Source organism: Lampetra planeri, chromosome 61, assembly GCF_965212315.1.
Source record: "Lampetra planeri chromosome 61, kcLamPlan1.2.h2, whole genome shotgun sequence".
In the NCBI taxonomy this organism is placed as follows: Eukaryota; Metazoa; Chordata; class Hyperoartia; order Petromyzontiformes; family Petromyzontidae; genus Lampetra; species Lampetra planeri.
In genome coordinates, this window is record NC_136167.1 from 2,049,750 (window position 1) to 2,077,144 (window position 27,395).

Below are 27,395 nucleotides of genomic sequence, written 5' to 3' on the forward strand. Positions count from 1 at the left end.
TTGAGTCTATGGGCAGTGTTAGTCTATGGGCAGTGTTAGTCTAGGGGCAGTGTTGAGTCTATGGACAGTCTTGAGTCTATGGGTAGTGTTGAGTCTATGGGTAGTGTTGAGTCTATGGGTAGTGTTGAGTCTATGGGTAGTGTTGAATCTATGGGTAGTGTTGAGTTAATGGACAGTGTTGAGTCTATGGGTAGTGTTGAATCTATGGGTAGTGTTGAGTCTATGGGCAGTGTTGAGTATATGGGCAGTGTTGAGTCTATGGGCAGTGTTGAGTCTATGGGCAGTATGGGGAGGTTGCGGAGGGAGAGGCCAGCGAGAAGTTTACCAATCATCGGACGCGGCCGGCGTGTAACGATTTAACTTATTAATTGGACACTGCGAATATTGGTCGACACGGCAAGGTGGGTTCCGTGGGGGTTCCCGAAGACTGCGGGTGGGGTTAGTGGGGGGCGAGGAGAGGTGGAGTCGACTGAACCACTGCTGCTGCTGATAGGGAGGATGGATGGGTGCAGGCTTTAAGGATGTGGTCACGCGAGGTTCGTAATCATAGGAACACACACACGTACACACACGTCCGTGCATGTGTAATGTTTTTGTATGGAGACAGAGTCGTCGTAGAGGCAACACGGTTTATTTATAATACAGCAAGGTACACTTAATCCCTAACACAAAGGGATAGTGGCCCCTTTCACCCACAACCTGGGGAGGTACAGCCTCCGGGCTATCGTACCTAGTCCCTTTGACTTCTCTAGCCCTCCGGCTGGCTAGACCTAGGTGAGGCTGACCCACCGCTGGTCCGGTGGGTCCCTGACCACTGGCCCGTCCGGACCTGGCCCTCAGAAGGACATCAGGCCAAGGGAACTTCAGGGTCCTAACCTCCGACCACTGGCACCGCACTGAGCCCCGACCCTTAAAAGGATGTCGGAGGCTTGGGGTCCAGGGTCTTGTCTCCAGGCGGGCTTCTGACTTCGGCTTGAGGCGAACTGCCCAGCGCTCTCAAGAACCTGCTTTATATACTGTTTCCCACTGAGGAGCGGGGCTTTGTGGGATCGCACGCATCCCCCAGCCCCCTCCCCTCAGAGGGGTCCTGGCCACCGTTGGCCCAACCGATCCGGACCGGTTTCTACCGCTCCCTACCGAGGGGTGGGGGTTCTGTGGGATCGCAGACGCTGCCCACAGCCCCCTCCCCCCGGCGGGTCCCGGCCAATAGTACACAACCTGCCCGTCCCGGTAAGTACCCTGGTTCTGGCGCGTGTGTTTGTCAACATGACCACCACCCCCCCCCCCACCCTCCCGTACAGCACGCAGCCGTCCCGGCTGCAACAACAACCAACAACACCAACAACAACAAAAAACAATGTGAACCAGAAAATCCGTGAGCCTCAACGCAACAGTAACAACAACAACATCAACACAGTAACCCAACAACACCCGCAATAATTTACCCCAACCCACCTGTACATATGAACACTGCGGACCCCATACATCAGGGACCCGAGGCCAACTGCACGCCCGCACCACTGACCGAACTCAACAACCGAATGGAAAAGTGGGCAGTGTGTGTGCGTAGGGACGGTGCCTTAGGAGAGCCGGGGAAGCTTTGAGTGAGTCCGCGTAGTGGGTCCATCGTACGGGTTCAGAGTCCTCGGTTGAGGGTCGGGAGGGGCCTGATGATGGACGTCCGGCATGTCACTGGAGATAGGCGACAGTGCCCATGGGGCATCGTCTTGCTGGCTGGGCGGTTGGGCAGCACCCCGATCCTTCGGCGTGGCCACCCTCGGTGGACTCACACCTGTAACATCCGGAGGAGTGGCAGGAGGGCGCGAAGCAGAACAAGGGTCAGGAGAACTCCCACCCAGCACGTCGGACACATCAAGCGTACGGCCCCTGCGAGATGAAGTTGATAGGTCAGTGCGCGGTGCGACGTAGGGTTTCAGGCGCGATGGTTGAACATACCACGAACGCCGTCCGCACGCGACCCAAACGCACTAGTCCCGAACAACCCGAACAATGTCCACCGGACCCCGCCAGGGCCTGAGCAATTTAGACGACGTTGCCAAGGGCACCTGGGGACAGTGCAGCCACGCCCTGTCCCCCACGGACCATTTGTGTACAGAAACGCGCCGATCGTACAGACGCTCATTCACCCGTTGCCTCGCCCCGGAATTCTCTTTTGCCGCCTCCCGCGCCTCGACCAACTTTTGTATGTTAAACCAAATGTGGTGGGACAGCTTTGATCGTAACGTAGCCGTCTTGACCCGCAATTGCATATCTATGGGGGGGTCAACTTCCCTGCCGTACATCAAGTAAAAGGGTGCCAATCAGTATGCGGCCAGGACTCCAGGTATACGGAAGTCCCAATCACTGCACACTGCGCACAACATAGAGGTGATTGTCCGGTGCAGGCGCTCGACCATACCATCGGTTTGCGGATGGTAGGGGGAGGTTCGCACCTTCTGTGTACCCAGAAGGTCGCAGACCTCCCGCAGAAGGGTAGATGAAAAGTTATTTCCCTGGTCGGTCAGCAGTTGTTCCGGGGCGCCCTTATCCAGGACATAGCCCTGGAGAAATGCCTCAGTAACGGCTGCTGCCGACTGGTTGGGGAGGGACCAGGCCATGGGCCATCAGGTAAAATACTCAACCCCAACCAGCAGGTACTTATTACCCCGGGCGGTGACCGGGAAGGGACCCAGGATGTCCAGTGTCACCAGCTCGTTGACGCGGGACACCTGAATTGACTGAAGGGTTGGACAGGCCGGCCGAGCCGGATGCTTCCGCCGCGCACACTGTGTGCAGCTGTTTAACAAATCGGCGACATCGCGCGCCATCCCTGGCCCAAAAGAAATCCAATTGCAGCGTGGCGAGTTTTATAAATGCCTAAGTGCAAGAGTCGTTCGTGCGCGGCCCACACGGCCCTGCCCCGCAGAGCCGTACGAACGACATGAGGAGACCATCACGCATAACGACAGCCCCAATACCCTCCCGGCAATCGCCAGCACGTTCGGCACGACGTTGCAGCCTAAGGAGGGAGGCATCCACCATCTGAAGGCGTCCCCATTCATCCATAGCCAGCTCAAGCAGTGAGTCATGAGCGATCAGATCATGCGAGTCGGCAGCGGAGACAGGCCCTGTGTCGACAACCCCTGCCGCCGCCGCAATGGGAGATGTAGGTGCAGCCACAGTGGGCGACTTGCACCTCCCAGAGCCCATAAAGCATGCGCAGCCCTCCCCCGGGGGAAGGCGCGATAGGCCATCAGCGTTTGAATGCCGCGTGCCCTTCCTGTAGATTACCGTGAACGCATAGTCCTGTAGGACTTCTAGCCATCGTGACAACTGGCCAGATGGCTGGTCTATTTTTAGCGCGTACTGCAGTGCCGCATGATCGGAGCGAACCATAAAATGCCTGCCGTACAGGTACGGTCGATACTGTTGTACAAATGTAATGCGAGCGTAAGCGGGGTTTCGCTGCTCAGCTCTGGGCCAATCATACGGCCCGGGGTATTGGGGGCGGGGCCCAGTATGTGGGCATGTGTGAAGGTCCGCCGCCCACCTCCGGTCCAATCGGATGCGAGGAGAGCAAGGGCGGAGCCTAAGGGCGGAGCCTAAGGGCGGAGCCAGCAGGGCGCTATGCGGAGGTCGGGATCTGGAAGGTTCGGTGAAGGGCGTTTTGACAGGGTGTAGACATGATCACGTGGTGAGGGGAATATAGGTGGGATCCGGAAGAGGCTCGTGGTCAGTTGGCATAGTCACGGAGTGGGACCACGTTGGGTCGGCGAAGGGTACCTGCGCCATCAGCCACGTGGCTGGAGACGCTTCAATCACACCGTCAGCCAATGGTGTGCGGGAGCGGGGAGCGGTGGGACTGACAGGAGGGGCACGCAGGGCGCGCGCGAGGAGCAGCAGGTCCGCTGTCGGGACCAGCGGAGTGCGAGCGGCATAACGAGAATAAAGAGTGAGAGAGACAGAGACCAAGCAGTATGTCGGCGAGGTAATTTATTACACAAAGAACACAATAACAAGCAGTTCGCGGCAGGTAACGCAATAGCGCTGTTCTGCTGGCGACAGTACCCTACTGCCATAGGCGACGACGCGTTCGATGCCATCAACGACTTGCAAAAGCACTGCGCCAATGCCTGTATTACTGGCTTCAGTGTCTAGGATGAAGGGCAAGGTGAAGTCGGGAGGGGCGCCGACACGGGCAACGTGAAGCGCCTTGAACGCCCCGTCCTCGGCATCCCCCCAGTGGAACTTAGCACCTTAAGCCCTTAAAGCATGAATGGGCTTCGCTATTGATGCAAAGCCCTCAACGAACCGGCGGTAATAGGACGCGAACCCTATGAAGCTGCGGACCTCGCCCATAGACGTAGGCGTCGGCCACATCCTCACACAATCAGTCTTTGTGGGGTCGGTGGCGATGCCTGTATGGCTGACAATGTGCCCGAGATACCACACCAATTCCCGCAAGAGGAAACACTTTTGGGGCTTGAATTTAAGGTTAGCGGTCCACATCCTGACAAACACAGCCCTCAGTCTATCCAAGTGTTCCTCGAACGTGCGACTGAAAACAATTACATCATCTAGATAGATGAGACACGAGTCCCACTGCAGCCCAGCGAGGACCAGCTCCATGAGCCACTGGAATGTCGCTGGGGCTGAGTGCAGACCCATGGGCAACCGATTGAATTAAAAAAGGCCCTGCGGCGTGCGGAACACGGTTGTCGGTTTAGACAACTTGTCCAAGGGCAGTTGCCAAAATCCGGACAAAATGTCCAAGGTGGAAAAGTACCGCGCCCCCGCCAAGGCATCCAGTGACTCGTCCATGCGAGGAAGCGGATACGCGTCTGCCAGCGAAATTTTGTTGAGTTTCCGAAAATCCATGCAAAATCGCAAACTGCCATCATGTTTCTTGACAAGTACAATCGGTGTACCCCATGGGCTGGTGGATGGAGCCACAATGTCCGCGGCCAGCATGTCATTGACAGCCAGCCGGACATGTTCTTTCTCTGCCGGGCTCAGCCGAAACGGATTCTGCCGAATGGGAGCTAAAAACATCGGCAAATTCACGAAGTAACATAGGCAATTGCGATCGCTGGGACTCGGGAAGATTTCCAGCCCCCGAACAGAGGGAATCCAACCAACCGTCGTCGGGGTCAGAATGTGCTTCGGACTGAGGTGTACCATCCACATGTGCCACGATGGAGTCAGTGTGGAGTGGCAGCGATGCGTGAGCAATAACCGCCCCCCTGGGCACGACCTTTGTTCGCAACCCCGCATTCAGCACCTGGATGAAGGGTTGGCCCTTGCCAGGCACAAGCGTCTGTGCCCCCGCCAGCTCCAATCCCCGTACGGCCGTGTTGGATGGAGCCAGTAAAATACCCGATGCCGTCCCTGACCCGAATGGTTTCCGCAGCCGAAGCGGAATCAACATTTGCGCGCCCGGCGGAATCCGGACTGTCTGGGACGCCATCGCTTGAACGGTCGCGCAAGCCGTGCGTAGCCACGTGGGTGAGGGCAGGAACGACATCCGGCAGCCCGAAGGGAGCTCAATGCAGCCTTTGTCGATCATGATTTTAATGGGCATTTTGCCAAGGAAATCTGTACCCAGCAAACACGGATGGCAAGGGTCTCGGAAACCAAGATGGGACCCGTTAATTTAATATCGCCATTACAAATCTTGGCCATTATTTGGCCAATTATTCCCAGGGAACCTCCGTTTGCTGCGAAGCAAGGGACCGAAACCGGGGTGAGCAACTGACACCTCTGGGGCAGCACGTTGTAAATGAGGTCCGAAATTATGGTTGCCGAAGCGCCCGTATCAACCAGTAGCCAAAATTCAACCCCTTCAATGCGCCGATGATAACGGAGGAGCCTGTAGCCACAGCGACGACCCTATGGGCCAATTCCGACCACTGAACTGGCCGGAGTGACTTCCGAAAATCAACCCCATTCCTGCCCTGACCCCTCAACACAACGCGACGGAGCGGCACATCGGAATGAGGAGTGTGAGATGACGGCAGGGGCCGAATGCATGAGGTGTCGCGACTTGCCTGCGGCTCCTGTGAAGCAGCAGGCATGCAGGGAGATGACGGCGGGCGACCCGGAGCGTGGCGTCGAGGAGCTGGGCAGCCCGATGACAGATGTCCTTGCTGCCCGCAGTTGTAGCACGTGATGCGGGCCCGTGCCCACGGGGAACCGTGTCTCCATCGCCGATGCTCGCCCTGGTGAGGCCGGTTGGTTCATTCTCCAGCTCGCGGCGTGACGTGATGCGAAGGCCTGGTTATCCAGGGCCTCGTTCTCTGATGCGGCAACGTGCATGGCACATGCCGCAACCTGCTCGTCACGCTGGAGGAGCAGCTCTGTGTGCAGGTAGTGCGCAGCGTGCAGTGAAGAGAGATTTGCATCGTCCTTGACGTGAATGGCGATGTGCAACTCATGAGCCAGCAGCAACATTTTCTCAAGCACGACGGCGTCAATGCCCACGTCGTCCATATGAGGGTAGGCCGCTTGGGCCAACGCCATCAGCGCGCTTTGGTAGGCGAGGGGGGTCTCGTCAGCCTCCCTCTTCCGGCATGTGAAGCGATGCCTGGTTTCTGACGGGGGCCCGTACATCAAAGCCATCTGGTCGAGGGCTTCTTGCAGCGTGGAGCGATCCTTCCATTGAATGATGAGGAATGTAGCTAGGGCGGTGTCGTCCAGCGTGGAAGGCAAAGCCCGAATAGCAACATCCGCAGTCCACCCCGCCGTCTCATAGTTTGCCACGAATCGACGAGCGAAAGCTGCCCAGTCTCCGCCTCTAGCCGTGAGGACTTGAAGAGACGGCAAGCGCTGTTGCAGGGCAGGAATGTAGTTCCCCGCCGAGTCAAAACGCGTACCAGGTGTGACGTTTGCAGGATCGTCGGACGCAAGAATGTCCGCCAGAAGCGGCAGTCGCATCTCAGATGACGCAGCAGCGTCGGGTTGGAGGGCGTCGAGGGCAGAAGTGCCACGCTGCCCCTGGCGCACGTGACTTCCGGTGCAGATGACGCCATTTCTGCAGGAAGTGACGAAACCCCCGGCGGAAGTGATGTTGCTTCCGGTTGTGGTGCTTCTGGCGGCAGTGACGTAACCCTGAGCCGAAGTGACATCATAACCGATAATATGTTCAAAATTTAAGCGCGGGAATCCCTCGCGTAATGGCGGGAATGGTACCCGCCCGCCGGCCCAGCCCCCCACTCTCAGCAGTCAGCCTACTGAGCGTGAGCTCATCGAGGATGGCGGCGGCATGTAGGAGATCGGCCAGGCGAGAGTGCGCCGACTGGATCGCCCATCCCGACAGTGGCGAGTTTCCTGACAGGCCCGGAGGTTGCGGACCCACCGCTGCAGACCCGTCCTCCAGGAACGGCACCCCCCCCCCTCCGGTGCAGCGTCGGCATCGACCTCCCTGTCCAGAGCCTTGGTAAGTGCCTTCTGTCTAGTCTCCATGTAGGCTAAGTTCTTGACCACTTCTGTCACCAGTTGTAATGTTCTTGTATGGAGACGGAGTCGTTGTAGAGGCAACACGGTTTATTTATAATACAACAAGGTACGCTTAATCCCTCACGCAAAGGGGTAGTGGCCCCTTTCACCCACAACCTGGGGAGGTACAGCCTCCGGGCTATCATACCTAGTCACTCTGACTTCTCTAGCCCTCCGGCTGGCTAGACCTAGGGGAGGCTGACCCACCACTGATACAGTGGGTCCCTGACCACTGGCCCGCCCGGACCTGGCCCTCAGAAAGACATCAGGTTGAGGGAACCTCAGGGTCCTAACCTCCGACCACTGGCACCGCACTGAGTCCCGGCCCTTAAAAGGACGTCGGTGGCTTGGGGTCCAGGGTCTTGTCTCCAGGCGGTCTTCTGACTTCGGCTTGAGGCGAACTGCCCAGCGCTCTCAAAAACCCGCTTTATATACCATTTCCCACTGAGGGGCGGGGCTCTGTGGGATCGCACGCATCCCCCAGCCCCCTCCCCTCAGAGGGGTCCTGGCCACCGTTGGCTCAACCGATCCGGACCGGTTTCTACCACTCCCTACCGAGGGGCGGGGGTTCTGTGGGATCGCAGACGCTGCCCACAGCCCCCTCCCTCCGGCAGGTCCTGGCCAAAAGTACACAACCTCCCCGTACAGGTAAGTACCCTGGTTCTGGCGCACGTGTGTGTCAACATGACCACCACACATGTGCGTGTTGTTGACGAACACCTATGAAGGCCAGAATGGCACACGAATGGGTGGGTGGCCAGCACGCCCGACCGCCTTTGTCTCCCCAGTGGTGATGTTTACACACCACACCAGGTACTAATTTGAGGCTGAGTCGACCTAGGGGAGGCCAAGGACCGGTTAAAATAATCATCACCGGTGTTGTCCATGAGCGGGAATCGAACCCAGGTCGCCAGGTTCATAGCGCAGCGCCCTAACCTCTATTCTACCGCTCCCCAATGCAGCACGTCTCCATCATAAGTCGATTGTTTTACAGGTGAACACACTCACACATACACACACACACGTGAACATACCGACACGCAAGCACACACGCCAACACAACACAAGTGAACATACCGACACGTGAACACACTCACACGCGACCACATACACACAAGTGTATATACCAACACGTGAACACACACACACACAAGTGAACATACCGACACGTAAACACTACTGGCCTTACACGAGTTTATTGTATTCCTCATGTGCACGCTTACCACACGCCATCGACTCAACACTACGTTCCATGATCGTGTCTTCATATTGTCTTGGTGTCCCCCGAGTGTGTGTCCCTTGCGTGTGTCCAGTGTGTGTGTGCGTGTGCCGTGTGAGTGTGCTTACCATGTGAGTGTGTGTGTCCCGTGTGCGTGTGTCCCGTGTGAGTGTGCCGTGTGTGTGTCCCGTGTGTGTGTGTCCCGTGTGAGTGTACCGTGTGAGTGTGCTTACCGTGTGTGTGTGTGTTCCTTGTGTGTTCCTTGTGTGTGTGTCCCGTGTGTGTGTACCGTGCGTGTGTGTGTGGCCCGTGTGAGCGTGTCCCTCGTGTGTGTTCCGCGTGCACGCACGCGCGCGTGTCCGCGGACGCGGCCAGCACGAGCGGAAGATCACGCTTCTGTGGATGTGCTAGGCTCGGTCGCGGGTTGAGACGGGCTCTCGGTGCCCAGATGGTGGTATCTCGAGTTGACGTCGATCCAGAAATCCATGTAATCGCGGCGCAGGTGCTGCTTGACGGAGCTGTAGTCTATTTTGCTGGTGATGTCCAGATACTGCTCCGTGCTCGGTTCGTAGACCGGCCAGTGTGTGGGCACCGCCATGCCCCCATAATTCGGGTCCCTGCGAGCGTGCGAGAACAAAGAATTGGTGAGGGCCCCGGGTGGCGCCGCCGTCGCTACTCGGAGGTGCGGGGCAAACACAGAAGCAGCGGCAGCCACGCGTTGGTGAGCGGTACAGCACGATTGCTGTATCAAGTAAAGAAGATCTTTACTTGATGCAGCAATCGTGCTGTGACGGTTCCACCTGAAGACAAAGGTCACCTACGTGACTTTACTGAAAAAACCTAAGAGTATGAATCCTTGCAGTCACGAAAGCTTCAAATCTAGAATCTATGGGCAGTGATGAGTCTATGGGTAGTGTTGAATCTATGGGCAGTATTGAGTCTATGGGTAGTGTTGAATTTATGGCCAGTGTTGAGTCTATGGGTAGTGTTGAGTTTATGGGCAGTGCTGAGTCCATGGGCAGGGTTGAGTCTATGGGTAGTGTTGAGTCTATGGGTGGTGTTGAGTCTACGGGCAGTGTTGCATCTATGGGCAGTGTATGAGTCTATGGGTAGTGTTGAGTATGGGCAGTGCTGAGTCGATGGGCAGTGTTGAATCTATGGACAGTGTCGAGTCTATGGGCAGTGTCGAGTCTATGGGCAGTGTTGAGTCTATGAGTCTATGGGAAGTGTTGAGTCTATGGACAGTGTTGAGTCTATGGGCAGTGTTGAGTCTACTGGCAGTGTTAAATATATGGGTAGTGTTGAGTCTACGGGCAATGTTGAATCTATGAGTAGTGTTGAGTCTATGGATAATGTTGAGTCTAAGGGGTAGTGTTGAGTCTAAGGGGTAGTGTTGAGTCTACGGACAGTGTTGAGTCTATGGGTAGTGTTAGTCTATGTGTAGTGTTAGTCTATGGGCAGTGTTGAGTCTATGGGCAGTGTAAGTCTATGGGCAGTGTTGAGTCTATGGGCAGTGTGAGTCTATGGATAGTGTTGAATTTATTGTCAGTGCTGAGTCTATGGGTAATGTTGAGTCTACGGGAAGTGTTACATCTATGGGTAGTGCTGAGTCCTTGGGCAATGTTGTCTATGGGTACTGTTAGTCAATGGGCAGTGTTGAGTCTATGGGTAGTGCTAGTCAATGGGCAGTGTTGAGTCTATGGGTAGTGTTAGTCAATGGGCAGTGTTGAGTCGATGGGTAGTGTTAGTCAATGGGCAGTGCTGAGTACGCAGCCAACCATGCTAATCGGAGGTGCCGTCGAGTGCCACCCCGTGCCATGCTGCCGCCGCCGCCGCCGTTACCCGGTCTTGGCGAAGTTGGTCCAGTAGGCGATGAAGGCAGCGGAGACGTCGCGATCCTTCGGCCAGTAGCTCAGCGGCGTCTGGAAGGGCTTCCCGAACACGTACTGCAGGTCGTCCGCGTGGTCGGCGCCCATCCAGTTGGGGTAGACGAAGGGCATGCGGCTCGGGTGGGACAGCTGGTACGAGTATGTGCGGGCACCACTGCGCACAAAGCAAAAGACAAAGTTGGGGAGTTAGGGAGGGGGGGCGCGCCCGTGTTAAAGCATCGAGATGGGACAGGCTCAAGTACATAGGTGTCAACCCATGCGGCTTACCCATTGGCCTTCAGTGCTATCCTGCTGCAATTAAACCGCCTTCGAATAACCTCACCGTGACACTAAGACTGTTGTCATTCGACGTAACCACCCCATATTCACAGTGACAGAAACCTTTATCGAGTTCAATAAAGTGATTTAACACGAGGCTCAACACCTATGAGAGTTGCAATACGCTAATTGCAGAGACATGAATACATGGTGACTGAAACCATCAAGGATGTACCACTATTTAGCAGTTTGACAGGATGCTGCATCACAAATAGACAACGCATAGCCCAAATCAATTCAGACTCTGCCTTCTCGACAGACCTGTTCTCCACCTGAAGACGGCTGCTTGCGTTGTGGCCGAAACGTCGTGAGAATTATTTTGTTATGTTTTCTTTTTATTATTTTATTACTTCCCTTCTACGTGACTATACCGAAAGAACCAAGAAGATGAATCCCTGCAGTCACGAAAGCTTTAAATTGACAGGAACTATTTTACTCTACCGAGTGTTAACATCCCCATCGTTTAACAGTATTCTCCAGCAGCATAACAAAATGCGGCTTAATCGTATTTAATTAATTTACCCACCCAGCAGCATAACAAAAAGCCGTACTTGACCACTTCACAACTCCTCCTCCCCTGCGACCCTTCCTGGCTCATCCCCCCTTAACCGCTATATAAGGTCGTACCTCTTGGGACTTCTCTTCACTTGATACAGATATTTTGCTGTGACAGTTTCACCTGAAGACAGAAGCTTGTGTTGCCTCCGAAACGTCGTGATTTTATTGTTTTTATTTTTATTAATTTTTATTTCATTTTTTACCTACGTGACTTTACCGAAAGAACTAAGAGTATGAATCCTTGCAGTCACGAAAGCTTCAAATCTAGAATACAGCATTAATAACAATAATGGTCATTGTTGTCCTTTTACATGAGCAGGTGTGCATGTGGCCAGGTGACCACGCATGCAAGGTGACCAGGCGTGCAGGTGATCAGGTATTGGAGGTGACCAGGTGTGCAGGTGACCAGGTATTGCAGGTGACCAGGTAGTGCAAGGATGAGTGCAGGGCGAGCGAGGCGAGGGTGCTCTCCGCGTCTCCGCGCTTCTCACGTGGAGTGCTGCGAGTGCATCCGCAGGAGTCTCTGGCAGGGCACGACGAAGAGGAAGTCGGTCTCGAGCTCCACGACGGCGCGCGCCGCCTCCTCCGAGAAGTCGGCCACCTGCTGGTCGTGCGAGTAGAAGTTCGACACCTCCAAGCCCACGTCACGGTGGCCCTTCGCGAAGCCCATGGCCAATTTGTAGATGTCCATCCTGGAGGTGGGAGGAGGGTGGGGGTAGGATACGAGGGGGGGGGAGTAGTTGGGGTTGTTGTGGGTTATTAGATCAGATGTCAGTGATTAGTTGAACCGTAAAGGTTTTGGTTATGGGTTAGAGCACGCAAATATAAAAACCCGCCACCACCCGACACAGCCAATCAGTGAGGTTTGTCACGTGAACCAAACGTGCTAATTAGTTACTTCTTCAGCACCACGGTGGCTAGAAGATGTTTACTACCTCGCCTGGTATGCAGGAGGCCCGTGGGTTTGATCCCAACCCTGACCACCTGTATAGTTGGAGTTTGAATGTTCTCCCCGTGGACGCGTGTAATTTTTCTCCGGGTCCTCCTGTTTTTCCCTCCACACTTAGAATCAACATCACGCGTTCAGACTATTTGGCTGCTTATAAATGTCCACACGATGATGATGAGCCACTTCGTTAAGCGATCATTTGTGGCCAGGTCGCCTCTGAAAACGAGCCATATGGCTCAGTGGGTCTGACCTGGTAAAATACAAAATAGTTATGAAAATATTAATAGTTCTTCTCCAGCACAGCTGATGTAGATGGTGATGTAATGATGATCATTGTTATTGTTACCCTACTTTTTCGACGGGAGCCTCAAGATTCGCAGTAGGGGGCGACGGTGCTACGTGTACCCGAACCCTCAGCACCTGTCATCGAATGTGCAGGTGATTTTGCAGCATTTAGGATTAACATCATGCTAATCCCTCACATGAACATAGCCACTTCCGTGCCCTCGTAATAGGAGGCCGCTCTCCTCATATCTGACAGTTACATGTTAATTTCTCACATTAACATCATGCTAATCCCTCACATTAACATAGCCACTTCCGTGCCTTCGTCTAGGAGGCCGCTCTCCTCATATCTTACAGTTACATGCCAATTTCTCACATTAACATCACTAGCCCCGGCCACTGCTTTACACCCATTCAAACCTTTTTAAAACAGTCTGACTCAGCAGCATACCGCGCTTTCCCACCTGATGATGGACGCTTTAGTTGCGCCCGAAACGTTGTGATTTATTATATTTTATACCTACGTGACTTTACCAAAAGAACCAACGATTAAGCATTTGGGATGTTTTGACCCAATACGCGTGACACTGGGCATGTGGGGTTTTAGCCCTGGGCAGGGAAACCGGAGAACCCAGGAGGCTACCCATGCTGGACAGGGGTAGAGATAGCACAAACTCCATTCTGCTCTCGTACAAACACCAAGATCCCCCGTGTAGCCTTAACAGACTGTTGGGGCGAGTGCTGTTAGCGAAGCAGTGCCTACGAGAGGATGGGTGGCCAGCACCACGCCCGACCGCTTTCGTCTCCCCAGTACTCATTTGAGGCTGAGTCGACCTAGGGGAGGCCCAAGACTGCTTGACATAATCGTCACCGGTGTTGGTGACCGTGAGCGGGAATCGAACTCGGGTCGCTGGATTCGTAGCGCAGTACGCTAACCGCTGCACCACCGCTCCCCACACACGACCTCACACGACCTCACACGACAGGACATGGGGACAACAGACAAACTCCACACGTTCACACATTCACTCAAATTCGCACTCACGCTCACAGACACACACACTAACATTCACATATTCACTCACATTCACACACTCACGCTACTCTCCAACAAAGACGGAGTACATAGGAGACACGCTCACAGCAACAAGCGGAGCGCCAGGCGGTTAAAATGCAGCATATTGGCACCTCCAATTAACACGTACGATGAAACAGAGGTTTAACATACATACATACATAGGGGTTACAGCTGGTGCATATGCCAGTCATCTCAGAAATGAGTTTTCTGGATTGAAAACTAATTTCTTTAGAATTGCTTTTTGTGATTATTTAGTTGTCCTTCCCACGCACCACCGATTAGCACGGTTGGCTACGTACGGTGTGAAAGAAGTTCAACATACGTACATTCATACGTACATTCGCGGCACCTGGGGTCTGTCACGTGACCCTCCCGCACCTAGCCTGGCACAGCATTCAACCCACGGCACCTGGTGTCTGTCACGTGACCCTCCCGCACCTAGCCTGGCACAGCAGTCAACCCACGGCACCTGGGATCTATCTCGTGACCATCCTGTCAGCGAGCTATCCTTCGACACTTCACGCGATGGCCTCAAAGCCCACCTGGGCCTGCTGGCACAAGCGGCTGTAATACGAATAAAAGCGAACACTCACATGCAGCTATGATGAAATCGGACATTGTAAAAGCTATTTTTTAAGGCATAAAAAACGTGTTTTTTTGCATAGCGAATCAACATAGCAGTCTCATCTAGTGCTATAACAGACTGACAATACAAATATCGTAATAAAAACCCGTTACTGTAGCTCCGTTAACGGCTGGTTTTAAGCTTTTTTCAAGAAGACGGTCCCGAGTTGACCGGGGCAGAGTCGATGTTTTGGGGAGACAGAATCAATATTTTTGGGGGGCAAAATCGATGTATTGGATCACAATTATCGATCCAAAACACCTAACGCGCACCCTTTTGACGTCACGACACAGATACGCCCACTTCCAAGTGCCCCCTTGGGTATCGCGTCACAGCGCCTTTGTGACGTCGTCACAACCACGTGGGGGAAGGGGGAAATGGCGGGTGCTGTTGTCTGTTCACTGGGAGCTGCGCACTTTTAAATCATCATATAGATTGACAAACTCGTTTCTTTAAAACTGATTTTTTTGTGTTTAGTTTCTTGTCCTTCCCCCACACCTCCAATTAGCACAGTTGGCTACGTGCGGTGCGAATGAAGTTCAACGTACATACACATACCTATCAACCCCTTATCAGTGCCTAAATTATTAAAGACCAATTCCAAACCTTATTTGTCACCCCGTGCCCTATAATTCTCAACCATCATCCTACAAAGTCCCATTACAAGGAGAGAAACATAAACAGACTATCTTAATGTTTTTGCCCGTATTGAAATGGCTTTACGCCATACGGACCTGAAAACTCAATTTCCCTGCAAAAGAATACGGGGTAAACCATATGTGTTTACACGGTATGCCTGCTGCTGTTCCTGCTGTTGTCGTCGTCAGCCCACCTGGTGGTCTTGTCCTTCGTGTTGACGAATGGCACGTCCATGCCTGCGAAGAGGTGTCCGTCCATGTTGTTGACGCCTGCCATGTAGTCGATCTGCGCCGCGTTGCCCACGAGGAGCTGCGGCTCCTCGGGCAGGAAGTCGCCGTCCACCACGGCGCTCCACGCCAGAGAGTCCACCAAGGGACCTACGGTACCAGGTGACGGTCAGGGGAGAATTGTGGCAGGTGCAGTGCGGTGAGGGTGTGTGGTCCAGGGTGTGCGGTGAAGGGTGTGGAAAGGGGGTTCGGTGAGGGGTGAATGGTGAGGGGTTGTGCTGTGAGAGGAGTACAGTGAGGGACGCCCCTAATCTACAGTCGACGTCCTTACTACTTCGAAGGGCCACTGCCCAAAACGTCGTCAACTACGAATGTTTCCTGGGGAGGCCACACAGGAGCAGCGTTCCTGTGGCCCTTGCGGGAGGCCACACAAGCATTTTTAGGCCACACGGGCGTTGTTAGGCCCTCGTGGGAGGCCACACGGGTGTTGGTAGGCCACACGGGCGTTGTCAGGCCCTCATGGGAGGCCACACGGGTGTTGGAAGGCCACACGGGTGTTGTCAGGCCCTCATTGGAGGCCAAACGAGCATTGTTAGGCCACACGGGCGTTATTAGGCCCTAATGGGAGGCCAAACGGTTGCTGCTAGGCCACACGGGTGCCGTGAAGCCCTCCTCACCCGTGGTGGAGGGCATGACGAGTTTTATGGCGTGCACCACGTCCACGGGGTTGCTGATGCGCAGGCAGCCCATGAGGCGCGCCGAGTCGTCCGTCGGGCAGCCCACCACCTCGGCCACCTGGACAGAGACAACATTCCGTTCCCCCCGTGTAGCCTTTCACACAGCCGTGTACACTAGGGGCAAGTGCTGTGAGCGAGTATGGTGTGTTCTCCTATGGTGTTCCTGAAGAGCACCGCGTTATGTTGGGAAATCGCCCCAATAAATGTATAATATAGGGGTAAAGCGCAGTCGGCAATAACGCGTGAGATGCCTAGTACGCAGGCTGAACAAAGACCGAGGCGCACGTGGATAGCATCTAGAAGCATCCAGCAGCATCCCAATGCCTTGCGCGATGCTACACCGAGGCAGCCGTACGACCACTAATTCCCACTCGCACTGTGACATAGTTCCGTTCTCTACATCGTGTCATATCCAATTCGCGTTCTAAAAACGAGTCGCTAGAGGAGAACAGAGTCTGTGTCACCTCTGAAGGCCGAGTACCGGCGCACCTATGGGTGATGGCCAGGACCAAGCCCGGGGCCGTCTTCGTCTCTTCCAGTGGCGATATTTACACATCGCACCGGTGTGATGTTTACACATCGCACCAGTGCTGTGTGTGTGTCTGTGTGCGTGGTGCGTGTGTGTCTGTGTGTGTGCTGCTCGTGCATGGTGTGTGTGTGAGCTGCGTGCATACTGTGTGCATGGTGCTGTGTGCGTGGTGTATGCTGTGTGCGGTGTGCGCTATGCGCGCGTGGTGCATGTGCGTGTGTGCGTGCCTTGATGGCCCAGGATAGCGGATCCCTGTCTACGGCCCACGAAGCAAGGGCCGACCCACTCTGACTGATTGCGCGACGGATGATGCCATGGTTGACCGGAGACAGCATCTGTAACGACATCATCACCCCCCCTCGTCATCATCATCATAATCATCACCCCCCCTCGTGATCATCATCACAGTCATCACCCCCCTCGTCATCATCATCATAATCATTACCCCTCCCCTCGTGATCATCATCACAATGATCATCCCCCCTCGTCATCATTAACATAATCTTCACCCCCCTCGTCGTCATCATCATCCTCAATATCATCTTCGTCGTGAACCTAGGGGGCTTTACTTTGGCCAGCCTGTTGAAAAGCCAGCAACATTTAAATTTTTATTTACAACGTTGTCTGACGTTCGCACTGGAGATTTACATGGAGCATCGTAAGGCGTCGATGGACGCCCAAGATCCACGCAGGAGTGGAGCGTCTGGTTCACCGACGAATTTGCCATTCGTGGCTTCTCAACGTCCTCCTATCTCTGCTTTTGCCGATGAAGCACGTTGATCACCGGGTCACGCTTTCCCACGACTTTACTTGATTGGCTCTGTCGCCGGGTCGTGGAGGGATTTCCACTAATTTATTTATTACGTGGTTTGAGCCAATCTTGATTTGAAGCTTTCGTGACTGCAGGAATCCATACTCGTTGGTTCTTTCGGTAAATTCACGTAGGCAATTTTTATTTTATACCTATGTGGTTTGAGCCAGCAGGACATGATTGGGCCAAAACCTCGCCCATTGTCCACCCAGTTTCAATGTATCTCGATACGTGTGTATGTATCTCTGTGACTCTCTATGTAGCTCTATGTGTTTCTATCAGTCTCTATGTGTTTCTGTATCTTTATGCGCTCTCTACGTATCTCGAATAGGCTTTATTAGTCTGGATGTGTCTCTGAGTATCTGTGTAACTATTAGTCTCTATGAGTCTCTATTAAGCAAACTCCTGCCCCCCCCCCCCCCCCAAATATAGAAGTCAAACTTCGCCTGTGTAATAACGCATTGTCCTTGAAGCTGATTGGCCTGCACCAGAGCTACAGCCTCCGCGATGGCTTCTTTGTCTCAGCGGTGGTAAAACTCCTTAAACCCGAGCTAACGAATGCTATGGCGTTTGCATGGCCCTTGTGCTGTCCGCTTTCTCGTGTCCTTTGCTTTGTGACGCATCTTAACACCCGCCGGATTATTGCTAGAAAGGGTGAAGAGTTTAAATCATCATCACGAATCGTGACATCGGTCGGGGAACCCTCCACACACACACTGAGTCGTGGCGATATTTCTCACGAGGCTCCCGCCTCAACGTCGGTTTTTTTAATTTTTAAAGATGTTATCAGCCAATGAATGACGAGTCGTTTATTATACACGTGGGAGGACACCATCATCATGCCCTCCCCCCATCATCACCATGCCTCCCCCATCACCACACCCCTCCCATCACCATGCCTCCTCCATCACCTCCCCCCCACCATCACCATGCCTCCTCCATCACCCCCCCCCCCTTCTCCCGCACCTGCAGGGAGACGCTGGCGCCCCCCGCGGACTCTCCAAAGATGGTGATGTTGTCGGGGTCTCCACCGAACGCGCGGATGTTCCTCTTCACCCACTTGATGGCCGCGTGCTGATCCCACAGTCCGTAGTTACCTGGGCGACACAAAGACAAGGATCCTCCCCGCGCCATGTAGCCTCGGGGATACCAGGGCGAGTGATAGAAACGCACGTCCCCACGTGTCCCTCCGTGTGTGTCCCCTCTGCGTCTCACCCATATTGCTGTGTCCCATCCCCCCCCCTCCCCCCGGTATCCTCGTGTTCCTCCATCTCCTCCAGAGTGCCCCATGTCTCCCGCATGTCCTCGCTGCGGTAGCTAGGAGATGTTAACTACCTCGCCTGGTATATACAGTAGTAGATCGTGGGTTTGATCCAAACCCTGACGCCTGCTGCTGTGTATTTGGAATTTGCGTGTCTCTCTCTCATCATCATCATGGTGGCTAGGAGATGTGTTGACTACCTCGCCTGGTATACAGGAGGTCATGGGTTCGATCCAGACCCTGATTCCTGCTGTATATTTGGAGTTTGCGGTGTCTCGCTATCCCACCGTGGTTGCGTGGATTTTTCTCTGATGCCTCCGGTTTTCCCCTCCACGTTTAGAATCAACATCACGCATTTCGAGTATTTGTCTGCTATAGATTTCTACATGATGATGAGCCACTTCGTTGGGCTATCACTGTCTTTATATTACCGTGTGTGTATATTTGTTTTCTACTCTTAAGCACAGACGCGATTATTTGTTTTTGAGCCCCTCTCTGCAGAACATCAATTCTCAAAAAGTTGAGATTATTTGTTCGTGATAAATTTCCACGTCATGATGATAAGCCACGTCGTTGGGCTATTATTTGTGAAAGCCAGATTGTTTCCGACAAAGAGCTGCATAGCTCAGCGGACCTTACCTGGTAAAATAAAAATAAGAAACCGCCACTTGTTTAGACATGGAGTTGTAATGTATAGTGACTTATTGTTAGTAGCTCAACTGATTGGAGAGTATATTGAGTTTATTGATAATATTGATGTAGTTTATATTTCAGTTTTTTTATCAGTTTACTCTATGGTATTCATTATATAGTGTAGTGTATACCCAGTTACTTAATGTTAATAGCTCAGCTTATTGGAGAGTATATTGAGTACATTTATTATATTAATGTAGTTTATATTTAGTTTTTTTACATCGGTTTATTATATGGTAGTAGGGTATTTGTAGTTCTTTAGAAACTCCTTTTTTGTTTTCCACATAATGCACTAGCTTGATACGCGGTGGTTTGGCTGCTGCAGTTCTATACTATTAAAATTTCCCTCCCTTTATTACTGCTAATCCTACGTAATACACTACTAGCATAATATGACTTTGAGACCCCCCACCGCCTACACATTTCGCAAGGAGTGACGAACCCCATATCTGCATTTGTCATCAATATGCAAAATTTCCGTTGATATGTAAACTCCTTTGTCAAGGCTCTCTCTTCCTCCCACCCAGCTTAAAATACGCTGCCAAGTTTAGCGGTGTTCATTAAGACGCTGTCTTTCCGACAGCTCTGTTTCTTCACCTGAGGATGGCTGCTTCTGTTGTGGCCGAAACGTCGTGAGAATTTCATTTTATTATGTTTTATTATTATATTATTATTTCCCTTCTACGTAACTTTAAGGAAAGAACCAAGAATATGAATCCCTGCAGTCACGAAAGCTTTAAATCGAAATTTAAAATAAAAATTGTTTAGTTAATATCATTGCCTTTTAACTATCCCAAGAACAAGAATTTGAGTAGGTGACGAAGCCTTTGCCATTGCAGCACCAACGTTTTGGAACAACCTTGTTTCCTCCCTGAACATCATACATCTTCCTTGCATTGAATTGACCTTGGTTTTTGGGTGTACTACATCTCTTGCGAGGGACACTACCTACAGCAATACCCCAGTTTACATCGGGGATGCGTTCCTCAAAGGTGCGATGACGAATATCAAAGCGACGTCAATCAAAGAGAAAAAAATAGTTGAGTTTTTAGCTTGGTTTAGTGTCCCGTGTCTCCCCCCTCCCTCCCCCACCGTTTTGCTCCCACGTGTCCCCCCCACCCCTCACCGGGCCCGTGCTCGTCGCCCGTGCTGAGGAAGCCCAATGGCCCCAGACGGTAGTTGAAGGTCACCACGATGACCTTGCCGCGGTCCGCCAGCTCCTGGCCGTCGTAGAGGAAGTTGTCGAGGAAATTGGCGCCTTCGCTCGAGCCGAAGATGAACGCGCCCCCGTAGATCCACACCATCACGGGCAGGTTATTTGACACTAGGAGGAAGGGGGGGGGGCATTGGGGACGGGGGGGGGGGTGTGAGAGGGCCGATCGGTGTTCCTGTAGTGGGCACTCTCCCCATAGGCAGGTAAGCATTCTCGTCCGTTTATTCCACCTTCTCCATCACACACAGCGCCCTCCTTCATCCACAGCTCTCTCTCTCTCTTCATCCACAGCTATCTCTCTTCATCCACAGCTCCCTCCTTCATCCGCAGCTCTCTCCTCTCTATCCACAGTTCCCTCCATCCACAACGCTCTCCTCTCTATCCACAGCTCTCTCTCTCTTCATCCACAGCTCTCTCCTCTCTATCAACAGTTCCCTCCATCCACAGCGCTCTCCTCTCTATCCACAGCTCTCTCTTTCTCTCTCTTCATCCACAGCTCTCCTCGCTATCCACAGTTCTCTCCATCCACAGCGCCCTCCATTATCTACAGCGCTTTCTCTTCATCCACAGCTCTCTCCTCTCGATCAACAGTTGCCTTCATCCACAGCTCTCTCCTCCAGTCCCTCCTACGACGTCACCTCTTATCCCCACAGTCCTCTATGAATTCTAAACTATAAAAAAAACTTTGTATTTTACCAGGTAAGGCCCACTGAGCTATATAGGTCTTTTTCAGAAGTGACCTGGCCACAAATGATCGCTCAACAAAGTGGCTTGTCACCGTGTGGACACTTATAGCCTGAGCCAAAAACTCTATAAACGCGCGACGTTGATTCTAAATGTGGAGAGAATAAACCGGAGGACCAGGAAAAAAATCCACGCGACCACGAAGAGAGAGAGAGTGCGTTCGCACGTTCACTGTAAACATACCACCCCCCCCCCCCAAACACGCACGGCATCACACCATTGCAGCACATTCACCCCGACTCAGCTGCCTTCCACGTGCGTGCCACTTTCCCTCTTTTCCACGTGCGAGCCACTCTCCCTCTTTCCCACGTGCGTGCCAATTTCCGTCTTCCACGTGCGTGCCACTCTCCCGCTCCAGCGTGCGTGTACGCATCGCGCACACGCGGTCCTTACCTTTGACGCCGTGCGGCACCCAGATGTTGAGGTAGAGGCAGTCCTCAGACCCGCGCGTGTCCGTCTGGCTCAGGGTAGCCTGCAGGCAGCGGTCACGGTAGTTGTAGGCCTTCAGGGTACCTGGAGCACGCTCCCCGCAAGTTCACGCAACAAAGACAAAGATCGCCCCGTTGTAGTCCTTAAGACTGTTGGGGGGGAGGGACGAGTGCTGTTAGCGACAAGCGGCGTCTATGAAGGCCGGGCACGGCACACGAGAGGGTGGCGGTGGCCAGCAACCACGCCCAGCCGCCTTCGTCTCCACACCCCCTCCCGCCCCTGTGGCGATATTTTGACACGTGGCAATCAGATTCTAATTTGAGGCTGAGTTGACCTAGGGGAGGCCCAGGACCGATTCAGATAATCGTCACTGGTGTTGGCCATGAGAGGGAATCGAACTCGGGTCGCCGCGCTCGGAGCGCAGTGCGCTAACCGCGACAGCACCGCTCCCCACCAGCACAACACACACACAGAAACACACAGACACACACACATGGACAACAACAACCGCCATTCGCCACTAAGTGGCGGTGACATCACCACGACGCTTGTGCCAGGCCATGTGCCCCTTCAGGCCCACGTGAAGTGTCGAACGCCCGCTGGCAGGAGGTCACGGGGCAGACCCAGGTGCCACGGGTCGATTGACTGAGATGACCGAGATGACTGGCTGATGCACCACCTGTCCCCCTACTGTGCCAACTTGCTGTGCTTTAGCCACCCGGCGCTCCGCTCGTTGTTGTGAGCATCGCTCCTCTGCCCTCCGTTGTTGTTGGAGTGCGACTGCCTCCAACTGCCCAGTAGCGTCCTTCACGAGCCTCCTCCACAGAGGCCGATCTTGACACTGCTGGTACCAGTCATCGGCAAGTCCACTCAGCTCCACGTCCTCCTGTACCACATCACTCCATCTCTTCTTTAGCCCGTGCCGCGCCCGTTTAGCCCACTCGATCCAGCTGAACAAAAGCTGTTTAGGCATGCGGTGGCTGGGTATGCGAGCTACATGACCCAGCCAACGCAGCCTTGCCTGCCGGAGGAGCTCACCGATGGGACTTTGCCCAGATCTTTCAAGGATTTGTGAGCTCCTCACACAATCCAGCCTGGTTAAACCCAGGATCGTAGGCAGGCCAGCCTAAATGTTTCGATGTTGGAATTCCCGACACCTCTGCTGTAGCAGACGGACAGAAAATATGGCATCTGTGCAGGACCGCCCTTTCTTGAAACCGCATTGGGGCTCCGCAAGCCTCTCCTCACATGGACACACACGTTGACACACACATGGACACACACACACGCATGGACACACACGCTGACACGTGACGAGGTGATGGTGCGAGCGAGCAGGAGGAGGAGGTGGTGTGTGGTCAGGGCGGGATTAAGATTTTGTAAGGCCCCTGGGCTACATGTGTAGTGGTGATACGCGCTGGGGTAAGGATCGTGTGCCAGTGCGTAGTGATTGGCTGTGTGTGTTGGTGACGCGCGCTGACGGTGAAGGATCATGGGTCAGCGCGGGGTCATGGGTTGTGAGGCAGTGATTGGCTGGGTATCGGTGACGCGTGCTTACAGCAAAGGGATCGTGTGGAAGCGCGTGGGGATTGGTCAACTAAGGGGGTGCTCACGTCGCGGTCCGCATACGCTCCGTCTCCCGGGAGCGGAGGCTATATAAGGCGGTGCGCGCAGGCGCACGGGGAGTGGGTAACCAGTGAAGACAGAAGACGGAGGAGGAAGAGATAGGGCCCTGAGACACCTAGTCCCGCCGTCCTTGTCAGGACCGGGGCCCTGTGTGGCTCAGAGGCGGGATCTTGGGACCCCACGCCCAAGCTGGGGTGGGTCTGTAGCGCCACGGACGCTACGGGGCTGGAGTGCCCGTGAGCGTGTACCGTGAGCTATAGTAACCACCAGTGTCAGGTGGAGTGTGTAGTGTGAGAAATAGTGACCACACGTGTTATTGTGGAAGACAAGTGAAAATAAAGTGTGGTACCCGTCAAGTGGTTTCCCGCCGTCATTCAGATACTTCACATGTACTGTGAGGCCACCCCCCAGTAATATTTTCAAAATGGAAGCAAAGTTAAAGAAAAATGTAATTACATTTTTACAAGGCTAACAACAAAATAAAATTCACCATTCACAAGCGAAATCACTTTTCACTTCATCTCTGGAGGCACTCCAGCTGGCGGATGCCCCCTGGGCGGCAGCCCCTAAAGCCCCCACGCCTTGATCCGGCCCTGTGTGTGGTGGTGTTGGTGGTGGTGTTTGTGTTGGTGGTGGTGTTTGTGTTGGTGGTGGTGTTGGTGGTGTTGGTGGTGGTGTTGGTGGTGTTGGTGGTAGGGGTGTTGGTGGTGTTGTTGGTGGTGGTGTTTGTGTTCGTGGTGGTGTTGGTGGTGTTGGTGGTGGTGTTGTTGGTGGTGTTGGTGGTGGTGTTGGTGGTAGTGGTGTTGGTGGTGTTGGTGGTGGTGTTGGTGATGGTGTTGGTGTTGGTGGTGTTTGTGTTGGTGGTAGTGGTGGTGGTAGTGTGTGTGTATGTGTGTGTGTGTGCGGGCGAAGTATTACCGCCCCATCTCGCGTGCGGCTCGGGTTTGCTGAAGGGGCGCGGAGGAGCGGCGAAGGGGATTCCCTTGAAGACGTCGACGGAGGAGAGGAGGCCCGTGGAGACGCGACGTCCCTCCACGTTTCCCCACTCGGTCGTGACCACACCCAGCTGCAACAGAGACAAAGCAGGCACCCCCCCCCCCCCACGTCACACCGCGAAGCCTTTAACAAACTTCTCGAGGCCAGCTATTCGCGATGTACGCGTGCCCTCTGCGCGTGGGTGAAGGGCACGCGTATACAGGTGAGCGCACGTGTGGACAGGTGAGCGAACGTGTACATATGTGAATGCACATGAGCGCAGGTGGGTGCAAAAGTGATCGCACATGTAGACATAAGTGTACAGGTGAGTGTACAGGTGAGTGCACGTGAGCGCAGGTGAGTAGACAGGTGAGGGCACGTGAGCATAGGTGAGTGCACAGGTGAGTGCAGGTGAGCGCACAGGTGGAGCACACGGGCGGAGTTCCGTCACGCACCGACGCAGCGGAGGCGCCCGCTGCGGTGGCGAGGAAGAAAACGGCGAATCGTAGAGACCCCGCCATGGCTGCTCCTCCGTTGGCTTTGTGGCTCCCACCTCACCCACGCGCTTCTTATTGAACCCGCGGGGGGGGGGGGCGGGGGGGGCTCCCCCACCGCGTGATGGGGACGGTCCCAGGTGCGCCTCCCGAGGGGAGGGGTGGCCGGGTGGGTGGAGTGGTAGGGGGGGGTGGGGGGTGGGAGATGTGTGTGTAGCTGTCAGTGCGCTGCGCTAAGAACTCGGCGGACCGAGTTTGATTCCCGCTCAAGGCCAACACCCAGTGACGATCATTGGAACCGGTCCTGGGCATCCTCTAGGTAGTCTCAGCCTCAAATTAGTACCTGGTGCGGTGTGGTGTAAACATTGCCACTGGGGAGACAAAGGCGACCGGGTATGGTGTTGGCCACCCACCTCCCTCGTGTTCCATGCCGGCCTTCATAGGTGCTCGCTAACAGCACTTGCCCCAAACAGTCTGTTAAGGCTACACGGGGGATCTTTGTCTTTGGTGTGTAAACATTGCCACTGGGGAGACAAAGGCGGCCGGGCCTGGTGCTGGCCACCCACCCGCCCCTGTTGTGCTACAGTGCCAGCCTTCATAGGTGCCCCGACTCACTAACAGCACTTGCCCCAGCAGTCTATGAAGGCTACACGGGGGTCTTTGGTGTGTAAACATCGCCACTGGGGAGACAAAGGCGGCCGGGCATGGTGCTGGCCACCCACCCGCCCCTGTTGTGCCACAGTGCCGGCCTTCATAGGTGCCCCTACTCACTAACAGCACCTTGCCCCAACAGTCTATGAAGGCTACATGGGGGATCTTTGTGTAGTGCTGAACTTTACGCGAACAACTTCTTCCTTCTCTGTCGTCACTTTATTTTGTCCAACACAGCACATTTCGCCACCATTCTCCAGCTCGTTCTCCGCTTGCTCGCCGTGCTCCGCCGGCCTCGCTCGCTCCGTTCCTCCCTCTCTCTCTCCGTCTCTCCCGACTCCCCTCTCTGCTACTCCGACCCACTCCAGCCGTCGCTCTCTCTCGTGCAGCTGCTTCGTCTCTACTGCTACCCTATACTCCTTATTCTACTCCACTGATAATTTACGCTTCTTCTTCTTCTTCTGCTCTGACCGACTCTGTCCAGCTCTCAGCACAACTCCCCGTCTCACTCTGACGCTCCCTTATTTATCCCCCTCCTCATTAATTTCCAATTCATTAACCAGCGTCTCCCCCGACGCCCCGCACCAGCGGCCCCCGCCGCCACCTGCTCCGAAACCAGACTTACTGGCGCCACATTGGCCTTGACAACAACAACCGGCCAATCACTGCCCTGCATCCCATAATTGCCTAATGGGCCGTCTCCGTTTCCTCCATTGTCCCCCAGCAACACCAGCCTGTCCCGGTACGACCCCACTGTTCCCAGGCCACACGTGTTTACAATTACCCCCCTTGGCGTGCGTTAAACCACTACATTTGTTCGTGCGTGTCTTGTGTGGCACATTCCCATCGGTGAGCTCCTCCGGCCCGCCGAGGCTAAGTTGGCTGGGTCGTGTAGCCCACGTGCCCAACCACCGCATGCCCACGCAGCTTCTGCGTGACCGGGTAGAAAGATGGAGCCTACAACGGGCGCAGGCGACGGGCTGGAGAAGAGATGGAGCTGATGCGGTTCGGGAGGACGTGGAGCTGCACGTAGCCTGGCACAAGCGTTGTGACGCCACCGCAACTTCGTGATGGAATGACGACTGCCGTCGTGAGAACACGGAGGGCTATTGTGCAGTGTTTGTTTTTAAACAATTCGCAGAGGGTTATTTCATTTATTTTACAGAAATGTTGTAAGCTAACTTCCATTACCGTCGATGGATAATGCATGAATTCTCCTTTGAATCGAAAGTTAGGACTTTAAAATTACTACAAGTGTAATCTTTGAACATGTATCAATTATGTGTTGTCTCAAAACATTCAGAGTTCTTGGTCGAGTTCTGTAAATGTCATCTGAAAGGAATTTTTTTTAAATAAATAATAATAATAGATACAATATTAACTTAAAGACTAAATAATGTAACGTTTTAATGCCCGTGTTAAAACATGTGAAATAACCCTATGTGTCCTGAGTTTTGGGTCACCCTGTATATATAATATGTATATGTGTACGCAAAATAAAGCGGCAGCCAATATATCTTTTCCATGCCCGGATCTCTACGTAAAACACCAATATTTATTAAACAACCCATCAGCCACAATACCTTATGGTAGAGTTGAACACGTAGGCTTTCGCGACCAATTTCATCCATACTTCAGGTTTTTTGGGTTAGATCGCGTAAATATATGAATGTGTCGTTAAACTCGCCACCACCCTACACAGCCAATTAGTAAGGGTTGTCACGTAAACAGAACATGCCAATTCGTCACTAGTACAGCACACCGGCGTGTTGGAGAGCAAATACACAACATGTACAATCTATACTCTTTGGTTTTTTCGGTAAAGTCACGTAGGTAAAAAACGAAATAAAATAAATTAAAATGAAAACAACTAAATTAAGACAAATCACGACGTTTCGAAGGCAACACAAGCCTCCGTCATCAGGTGGCTGCTCCAGCAAAATTACTGCAG

General features: G+C 53.7%; 1 protein-coding gene across 1 annotated transcript; it reads right to left on the reverse strand.

Moving 5' to 3' along the window:
- Positions 1-8,673: 8,673 nt before the first annotated feature.
- LOC144736562 (bile salt-activated lipase-like) lies at positions 8,674-24,846 on the reverse strand. The gene is made up of 11 exons (XM_078619112.1): positions 24,755-24,846; positions 24,243-24,390; positions 21,663-21,782; positions 20,439-20,636; positions 18,325-18,455; positions 16,775-16,882; positions 15,959-16,076; positions 15,248-15,431; positions 11,970-12,170; positions 10,556-10,756; positions 8,674-9,330 (listed from the first exon to the last, which is right to left on the reverse strand). Exons 1-11 carry the CDS (start codon positions 24,818-24,820, stop codon positions 9,102-9,104), a joined length of 1,704 nt encoding a protein of 567 aa, XP_078475238.1. The 5' UTR covers positions 24,821-24,846; the 3' UTR covers positions 8,674-9,101.
- Positions 24,847-27,395: the final 2,549 nt, after the last annotated feature.